We start from the raw sequence: 10,423 nt of genomic DNA, 5'->3' as shown, positions 1-10,423 counted from the left end.
AAAGTCTACATATAAATAAGTTTAATAAATGAGATGAAAGCCTCTTCTGAGTATCCTTAATCGGCCCGCCTTTCCCTTCGCCATTACTGGAAGAGTCTCCCCGATACGCCCCTGGAGGAGAAAGAATCGCACAAAACGCTCCCTCTGCTCGCTCTTCAAAGGAGCCGCTGCCTCTTATTTCCCGCCCAAATCACCTCAGAGCCGAACTGGCGACCCCGCTTTCTGCCTGAGCTCATCCCCCCTATGCGGACAGCACAGCAGGCCAGCAGCTACCGACCTCTCGGCCCAGCCACACGTGCACCCTGGTTATCCCTCCCGCTATTTTCTTCCCGCCCCAAGCCCCACGCTCTCCTCCCCTCAGAGAGAGAGAGAGAGAGAGAGCGAGCAGAGTTCACGAAAAAACACGCCACCCGCACCCAGCTCTGCGCTCCTGAATCCTCCCCGCCCTTTCTTCAAAGGCTCGGTCTGCGCTTGCGTCAGAGAAGACTGTGAGAAAGGCCCACGTAACTGTCGACCGCGCGAATTTGGAGCTCCCAGATGGTTTCTTTCCTTTCCTCACGACCGCTGAGGAGTGGGAAGAAAGGAAGGGCACCTACACCCGCTAGAAGATTGTGAGATAGGGGACCGTATATAAATCGAAATAAATTAACACACAGGCACATATAATACCCCAGATTGTGAGGTGGGCAGTCGTGTATACATCTTTATAAAACACATTGCTATAAAAGCACACAACCCAAATGCAGCTTTTTGAACCAACTGCATACCTACCTGGTGTTGTTTGAACCTAACCTGGATGCTTTTTCACCTAAACGTCTGATCTAATTCACAAAGCCGCCTTTCAATTCCACTCCGCAATCAGCTCTGGAGATTCCTCCCCCCCTACCCCGGGCCGTGTGTTTCAGTTCAGAAATATTACTTGGAGGCTTAATACTTTTCCCCACATGCCTTCCCCATATTTAGACAGTCATCCAGCATCAGTGTTTGGGTGAAAGGACTCCAGGCCAAGCTCTGAAATACTTTGAGAAAAAATGGCCTAATTTAAAGAAAAAAATCAGGCAGGAGAGATATGAGCAGTGTTACCAGTGCAAGGATTTTATTACTAGAAAGCGAGCTGAGACCACTTTTTTTTGTATTTCCCTATTGAACAGAACTACAGGTATAGAATTTTAAGCTGTTCAGATGAGTTGGCAGCTGTGGAAACTGAACGAATCAGTGTGTTTGTGTGTGTACACGCATGTATACATAAAATGGGTAACCCTCCTAACTTTTCTGCATTTTGATGAGAGATCATAAGGCTACCAGATGGAGGTGCAGCAAACCAGATGAATATTTCATGTTGTCGTCTAGCAGTTGTTGATTTTTTCATTTAGATTTGATAACCCTAAGAGAAGACTTCTGTCATTTTGTAGTGAAAGTCAAAAGGTCTTCCCAGTCAAACCTAATGAGTGTACACATGTACATTGGATGGCTATCACAGCTTAAAAGCATTGGGGGGGGAGACCAAAACAACTATATATTCTTATTGGTGAAATGAATATTGTAAAAATGCATTTTTCCTGGCTGCATTCTTGTTCATTTTTCATGGCCCTCAGCAGTGCTTTTTGCATTTTCCCTTGCAAGTAATCTTAATCTTCAAAAAATATAACCAGCAGCTATAACACAAATCTGTTGTGTTTACTTTGGCTCCCGGTACACACTGAATGTGACTTTTTTTAGCGGAGATAGGTCTCTATGACAATTGTATCCCTTGGTCAGTTCTGATTTCAACTTGGACTCAAAATAAACGGCAGTAGTTCACAGTTTGTTTACCATATTTGGAAAATATTGAATGCAAGGATGCAGAAGAGGATATCAATACAGCTAAGAAAGCCTTATTCCTCATTTCTTTCAATCATTAATTCCATAAATCATTTCACTTTTTTCTTTTAGCAAAAAGTCTGCAGAAGGTTTCCAGTCTTCCAAAAAAAAAAGTACTAATTGTTTTCCCCTGATCAAACAGGTCAGTTTTGCCATTTCCAAATGTTAGTCTTCATCATTTGATCACTGAAATAACTCATGTATCTAGTAGTGCTTTTTATTCTTAATTTTTATTAAAAGTTTTTACATAGCTACAAGACATATAGCAGTAGATAAAGAAAGAAAAGGGAAAAAAGGTAAAAGTGCAGAACAGAATACTGTTAAAAGAAAAAAGCCCCATAGTTACAGAAGCTACTTCTATCCTTTACAGCAGTTACAAACAAACTCAATTATCCCTCCGTCCTTTTTAGCATTACAACAATCTCTTCTGTCCTTTATTCAATTTTTTGTCATGGTAAAATGCTTTTATTTTTTAAAAAAGTTAAAAGAAGCTACTTTACAGAAGCTGAAAGAAATTTATTGTATTTAAAATTAATCTTGTTTTTCTAGATAAAGAATAAGGTGCCTTTTATTTGGAAATATTTAAAGTTTTCAGAAAATTAAATCTTTGATCATTCTTTGACACATCTTCCAGAAAACATTTTAAATCAGTGACACTATCTATTAAAAGAAAACATATATCTTACAGCATATATACAATGAAAATCTTTTATCTTCATTATAAAATGATTGATGTAATCTTAATTCTAGTAGTTATTCATGACTGAGAACAATTCACTCAAAGTATCTTTTTTAAATTACCCTTTTCTCTGTTCCTGATTTTGGAAAATTATTGATAAAGCAGATTATAGAACAAATCTCAGTTTTCTAAAAACATGATATGAGAAATTAAGTCGGTTTCATGCTAATACACTTACAAAACAATACAATGTATGACAAAATGTAGCAACTCATTTTCACTGCTAAAATATTCCTTTGTATAAATAATAGTTACATCTAGGCCTCTTTACTTGATTGTAACATTTAAATGTTAATTCGGCATTCAATTAAGTGGATTGAGCAGCAATTTAAATTATGATTAACGAAGGCATTACTTTGGCACCACAGATTTGAATAGTATTTATGTACCAATTTTTTGTACCTAATTACAGAAAACATAGCAACAAAACTGACATTTTGAATCTTTCAGAAAATAACCTATAACTGAATCCATTACATATAAATACAATAAGTAAGTAGCATGTAAATTGGAAGTAGGGAAGCTAAAGTAGCAATTTTGCCCCTTTGTTTTAAAGCAAAGTGCAAGATTCCCACAGATAAATGGTAGGGACTCTAAACCTGATTGGGAGTTCCAGTTGTGCCACAATGCTGCCAGAGAATTCTATCAATTTAAAGATTACTCGCATACTCATAAAAACATCTGGAAACTGATTCTCTTTTAGGCTTCATATCACATTCTTCCTTCTCTTCTACAGTAATCTACAGATTGATCTAACTGGCTGCAGGAAAAAATACCATGACATACTTGTGATAACGATTTCAATGTATGCTAGCCCATATCCCACTCTTTGTATTAGTGGGGTGCAGAATTACAGCCCAAATTTGTATATTTTCTGATTCAGAGAGCAGAATAAACAAATTAAAGAAGTAAACAAATGGTTAATACTTCATTAAATGGCTTGCGACAGAAGCTTAGAACACATCTAATAAAAACTTAACTTTCCAGTATTATATTTCATTGGCAATGGATGCTGCAATAAATGCAGCTATTTTTCAGTAACCCTTTTTATGAAAAGGATAAAGCATTCAGAAGATCACTTGTGAGTCACAAACATTTGAAATCTGGCAACGCAATGCCTCACAAACATATTTTCCCTCTCTAAATTCAGTAGCATGGATCACACATAGAAACACAACAATAATGGATGGGGCCACTTCTACATATGCCCTAGAAATAACTATCAATACACTTCTGAAACTAAAGACTTTACATGCTTATCACATGTTGAGGTAGTCTGATTTACAAATAAGTATTCTTTTACACTTTCATTCGTTCATAACAAACTTCTTTCTGAATCCTCCTCCTTGGAAAAATTTTTCGTTTAAGAGCTATTAGCTGAAAAATAAAAGAACAAGTTATTTTTTTTAAAAAAACCATTGATGCACATGTTCATGTCGCTATATTGTATACTCTGGAAACATCTATCCAACATCTGTATTTCCAACATCTGTATTTCATAGGTAAGACTGTTCTTCTCTAGAAAGTATGGCAAACTTTATAGCATAATACACCCCTTGAGGAGAACCATAAAACCCTGTATATAATGCCTTTGAAACGGTTACATACCTGGTTCCCCATTAATCTAGAAAGTGATATATTCCATCAAATCATTATAATAATTCTAACCATGATTTTTTCTGAAGAAAATTAATCTACTCAGTCTTTCTTTCTGAACAGACTATTGGTTATTATTGAGGATGTATATGCATCTCAATTTTTGGGCCCAGCCTTTTAGCCAGATACCCATAAATATGTTCATAAAACATAATTGTATTTTATTTGTCTCTTTAAGCAACACACTATCAATCCAAATGTGTAGTTGTAAAAAATGCCCTTCCTAAACATTTGGAACTAAGAATCTTTGTTCCCATGACCGTAACAGCAATTCCTTTCATAGAAGCAGAAATGAAGAGGTCATCTTAGGGCAATTCTCGTTTCCACACCCATTATATATCCCATTACATCATCTACTCCTTTTGATGAATTCATTGCAGTATTTGCTTGATACTGTAGAAGCCACACAACTGGTGGCTGGTACAACAAGGTAAGATTTTGACCTTAGTATATTACTGTATTTTCCCATACTTGAACTTCTAGTATACAGTGATTGATCTCCCAGGAAAAATTCGATGTATGTAGCTTTACCTGCTCAGCAAAAAATGAGGTGACTGTGAACACAATCAATGTTACTAATACACAATGTGTCCAGAATTTCAGCTTATCTCTGTAGGCTCTCCTAAGTAAATATGATAAAAATAAGAGTTTTTTAAATGAATGATTAAATCCAACATACCAGAGAAAATTTATGTAACCAAAAGATTACTCTATACAAAAGGATGCTTTCAACAAGCTTTGGGGAAGCCTTTTTAAAAAAATAAAAATAAGAGGCCTATATTCTGGGAAGTGGATGGAGAGAATCCCCCATCCTTAATTTTAGATTTGTGCATTACAGATAGTCCTTACTTAATGACCTGTTGCTTAATTAGTTTGAAGTTAAGTTGGACTTTAAAAAAGGTATACTGCCCCTATACCCACAGTTACATGATTGCATTTCTGGTGCTTGGCAACCAACATGCATTTATGATTGGGCTCAACATTCTATGGTCACGTGACCACAATTTGCAAATTTTTTGCCATTTTCAAACAGAAAATGTCATTAAATATGCTAAATTAATGACCTCATAGTTTGGTTAACGACCATGTGATTCACTTAATGAATGCAGTGACTCGCTTAAGGAATGTCATAACAATGGTCTTAAAATCAAATCAGGTCACATGGTGATCCATTTAATGGCCGCAACAACTGACCACTTCTGGGCTCAATTTGTCAAGCACTACCTGTAATCTTTGACTGAGGAAGATACCAACATTTGAAAGAGTGAACAAAATAAAACTTTGACACACATTTTGGTATTTTACCCATGCATTAATTAAAATATTTACCCAGTTGGCTGAAAGCAAAGATTAAATTATTAAAATGAGACCCTATAAGAGAGCACGTTTAAATTACACAGAATCTGAACTATCAATGAAATGTTTGAATTATTGTTCTTCTGTTTGTCTTTTTTAAAAAATAGAAATATTAGCTATTTTAATTTTAAGTAAATTCAATTCACCATAAAAGAAAGGAGAATTTCCTTTGGTCAACTCAGAAAGTTTTAGTTCGAGTGGTAACACAATACCTGTGTATTAATTTCAAGGGTGCCGAAGGACTCACCATTCCTGAAGCTCTTGCGTATGAAGAAAGCGGTTTCGATATTCTCTTGGCAGTTCAAATTGTGATGGGATGGGAAACATGGATTCATAAAAATCCCTAAGAACTGCCTTTACAGTCTGGGCATCCTTATGATTGTGATCAATGTTGTCATTAAGGCAAACAAATTTTCTGGGGGAAAAACACATAATAAAAAATCTTGCTGGAGCCAAATCTACTTTACTTTTTAATTACCGGTAGCTATTAATGTCAATTGATACATTCTCCTATTTCAGTTAAAAGCAATGTGATGATCTTACATTTCAAAGTAATAAGAATAAAAAGGTTGAGAACATCTACTATATACTGTATAACACTAACATCTGTACTTACACAGATATATAAGACTGTATTACCTTCCCTTTACATTTCTAAAAGATTTATATTCTCTTTGTCTGTAGTATGTATTTTACAGACCACTAACAGTGTTTATGTTCCTAATATGAGAACATGGTTTCATTGCAATCGGTGTTTGTCATTGTTAGTAATGTCACAGAAATGATGTATAATAAAGCCATATTAAAAGATTGAAACTAATCTTTAGCAATTTTAAAAGGTTCACAATTAATTAAGGGATTGAGGGTCCCACTTAGTTCCAAAATGATGCTATCCCTAATATGGCAGTGATCCAGAGAGCCTGGATTTAGCGTCAGTCAGAATTGCCTGTTTTGCAGATCTTTACACCAAGAAGGGTCTGTAATGAGATACTCAAGACCTCAGATAACCAACTTCATTGCTGCTCAAAATTTTAAGGGTTACATCCAATATCTTCTAAGTCCAGAAAATAATTGGCAATTTGTGCTGACCTTTTAAATGATCACAGTATGGTTCACTATTAACAACCTAGCAACCAGGTTTTATATCAAGTGAAATATTTGGACACTTCAAAGACAATGCAATAGAATACATTACAATAGTCTAGACATGATGCAACAAAGGCATGGATAATTCTTGCAAATCAGAGGCATTCAAGAATGGCCACAGCTGACATACTTAACACAACTGTACATTCTTTGCTTAGTATTATATGAATGCAGTACTATACATGAAAAACTAAATATCTTCCCCGATTCCAGCTCCCCATAGACCTTACTGAAACCTTACAGCAAAGTGACAGACAATATTTAAGTTTCCCATTTAAGCTCTGGGAAACTCCCTGTTTAGAAATCAAACAAATCAAAAGCAACTGGGGTATTGATAGTTTAGATCAGTTGTGTACATTAAAAGATGCTTCAGTGGCCATTAAATGAGAACAATTTAGAACTACTGAAATTTCAGTGTAATCTAAAATAAATAAAATTATAACTTAAACCATTAACAATTAAAAGCCTATTCAAAAATATTTCTTCTACAGGATAAAAAATTGAGATTTAAAAATGATGCACACCTGGGATTTTTTCGTATGTCATCAAGCTGTCCAACTACGTGAGAAACATTAGTACGGATCATTTTGAATGCTACTTCTTCTTCTCCCATAATTTCAAACCTTGATGATATATAAAAATGTAAGCATCAACAAAATAATATGAACTAGGAAATTAAAGGAATGGCATTATCCTTTTCTTCATAGTTCAATTCAATTACCACTGAGTTGGATCTGACTCATGGAAATTCTATGGACAAATGCTTGCCATCTTACTCCGTCTCCAGGAATAACTCATAACTCTTTCAGCAGCATTATAGTGATATTTCTTTCATCTGTTCCACCCTTTATTTTCTGTTTTTCCCCTTCACCTCCCTCAATCTTGTCAAGCAAAATTTCATCTCCTTCCATTCCCCATTCGACTTGTTGATCATCTCAAGGAAATAGCTTTTATTTGATCCAGGACTGCTTGATTCATCCTTAGTCAATGATGTTTTAATAGCTATCTCCAATTGTGATGGTTTCTATTTTCTTCCATTCTTTCCTACTTATAAATTAGACATTATTTTAAAGGTTGATTAATTCACATAATGCAGATATAGGCATGGAGTTCTGCATTCTTCATAATGACCTGGTGTAGCGCCTGAGATGAGAGAAGGCATCTGTATTTTCTTCTGTGTAACAAAGGAAGGTATTGTGCTTGCATCTGCGTTTCTGAACTCTGGTGTTGTATTTGTGTGTATTTGAAAAATGGGAAGCACAGGGTGAGCTACATATGCTTCTCTCTGGGTCATATGTTCAAGGGGTCTTAGAATGAAGGAATTAGGAGCATTTGAGCCACTGCCCAACTGCCCCTCCCACCAGGATGAGTTTGTTTCTCTTAAGTCTTCAGGTTGATCCAGCCCATTTTTGAATTTGATCTCTCTCTCTCTCTCTCTCTCTCTCTCTCTCTCTCTCTCTCTCTCTCTCTCTCTCTCTCTCTCTCTCTCTCTCTCTCTCTCTCTCTCCCTCCCTCTCTCTCTCTCTCTCTCTCTCTCCCTCTCCCTCTCTCTCTTTCTCTCTCATTCTTTAGTTATTTGTTATTATTGTTGCAGTTTAGTACAATAACAAATCAATACCTATATTTGTTTTTGTCCTTATATGCTTTGCGAATTCTATCAGTCACAAGTTTACAGTTCATTAGAAGACCTTTAGTCACCGGAGGCTGAAAAATAAACAATTATGAAAAAATATGGATCACTACCTCTGTATTTTTTTCAGTTAGAAAAACTCACTGATATTCTTTTATTTCCTCAAAGAGTCAGGATTTATAGCCATTGTTCAACAAATGTCAGAGCCATAATTCTAATATTATACAAAATAGAGTAACTTTAAAAATAATTGCATTCATTTCCATATTTCACACGTACGTTACAGTATGCAATATATTCTCCAACAGGGAAGAAAAATACTTGTCAATCTTTGACAATCAGAAAAACACACCCACTAAGATCTGAGCAGGGATTCCAAATGTTTAAGAAACATTTGGTGGCAAGACCATAAATCATTCTAGAAACACAACTTCAATTCTAAAAGGATTTTTTAAAATAGACTTACATCTTGTGCCTGAAAACCCAACTAAAACAATTCAAATAAAAACGTGAAGAGAACATTCTACAGCATCAATAGTATATAGTACAAGGAGAGAATCTATTAGAGCCAGGGGGAGGAGTCAAGTGGGCCAACAGTTTAGAGACTCTACATCAGGGGTGTCAAACTGCCGGCCCACGGGCTTAACGCGTCATGCAGAAGCCGCACGCACCCCATTGCTGGCAATGGCAAAATAGTCCCAATACATTGTGCAATGTCACGTGACGTCACGAGTTTGACATGTCTGCTCTATGTGGTTACAAGAAGATTAAGTCCAATATCTCCCTTATCACCATTGACCCTTATCAAATTTTACCCAGGTGCAAACTATTAATCTAAGAAGATTCCTGTGCAAGGGCTTGAGCAATAAATCAGTAATTTTGAACCTTCACATATGGACCCGGTTGTTTGCACCTGACAAGTATATATTAAAGGTAAAGGTAAAGGTTCCCCTGCACATGCATGCTAGTCGTTTCCAACTCTAGGGGCCGGTGCTCATCTCCATTTCAAAGCCGAAGAGCCAGCGCTTGTCCGAGGACGTCTCCGTGGTCGTGTGGCCGGCATGACTAGACGCCAAAGTCGCACGGAACGCTGTTACCTTCCCACCGTAGTGGTCCCTATTTTTCTACTTGCATTTTTACATGCTTTCGAACTGCTAGGTTGGCAGAAGAAGTATATATTATAGTAGTATATAAAAGCAATTTAACAATCTGACCTACTACAAATTATATATTTGTTGCTAATTGATTTTGTCTGACATCACTATCTGTTCAAATTAATGCCAAAATAAACTCACATTATAGCAGTTGCTTACCAGATTGGGATCATAGTATGCTTCTTGTGTTGGTGGTATGATGTTAATTTGAGTTATATTTAATGGAAGGGATTTAGAACAATTTATTAACATTTGCTCCAGTCCTGTCAAATCCTAGTAAGGAGGTAAAAAGGGGAAAGGGTTATGCATTTTTCCTACTGCAATCTTCATAATCTTAAATATATAATAAATAACAAATGTGATTATCTCAGCACATTAATTTCTTTATCATCTTGATGAAAACTGCCCAACCTGTACTTAAGTCTCTGCTTTAGATTCAAATAAATCATTCCCCTAAAATTCAATAATATTTCTCAAAATGGGATAATCAGGAAAAGTTTAAGTGACAATCTTTCTTCCTGACAGGTTCTATTTCTATAAGAAGAAATTTTGGTATACTGAATAGCATTCATTATTCTGAAATGATATATTCCAAACATATGATGACATTCTGAGAACTAGGATCCAAAATAGGACACTTCATCTTAAATAGCTACCAAAAGACAAACACTTTACAAATATCATATGAACCTACGTATAAGTTGACAAAAGAGAATTCTCTACAGGTAGTCCTCGACTTACAACAGTTCATTTAGTGACCAAAGTTACAACAGCACTGAAAAAAATGATTTATGAGTTTTTCATGGTCACATGATCAAAATTCAGCTGATTGGCAACTGGTTCCTATTTATGATGGTTGCAGTGTCCTGAGGTCATGTGATC

At 36.0% G+C, this 10,423-nt stretch overlaps 1 protein-coding gene across 4 annotated transcripts in view; it reads right to left on the bottom strand.

Moving 5' to 3' along the window:
* Positions 1-2,071: 2,071 nt before the first annotated feature.
* The window catches only part of GNPTAB (N-acetylglucosamine-1-phosphate transferase subunits alpha and beta), a 45,493-nt gene continuing 37,141 nt past the window's right edge, over positions 2,072-10,423 (bottom strand). For 3 of the 4 annotated variants that reach the window (XM_081330985.1, XM_081330986.1, XM_081330987.1), the window contains 6 exons: positions 9,701-9,814; positions 8,376-8,461; positions 7,282-7,380; positions 5,859-6,026; positions 4,787-4,877; positions 2,072-3,976 (listed from right to left, as the gene is read on the bottom strand). In XM_081330985.1, coding sequence (XP_081187111.1) covers positions 3,899-3,976; positions 4,787-4,877; positions 5,859-6,026; positions 7,282-7,380; positions 8,376-8,461; positions 9,701-9,814 — 636 coding nt within the window. In that variant the 3' untranslated portion in view covers positions 2,072-3,898. Of the gene's footprint in view, positions 3,977-4,786; positions 4,878-5,858; positions 6,027-7,281; positions 7,381-8,375; positions 8,462-9,700; positions 9,815-10,423 lie in introns of those variants that run through there. The other variant, XR_014026885.1, reaches the window with a different exon arrangement.

Source organism: Vipera berus (genome assembly GCF_964194415.1).
Source record: "Vipera berus genome assembly, chromosome: 6".
Taxonomy (NCBI): Eukaryota; Metazoa; Chordata; class Lepidosauria; order Squamata; family Viperidae; genus Vipera; species Vipera berus.
The sequence above is the reverse complement of the archived record's forward strand: the minus strand, read 5'-3'. Positions and strand labels throughout refer to the sequence as shown.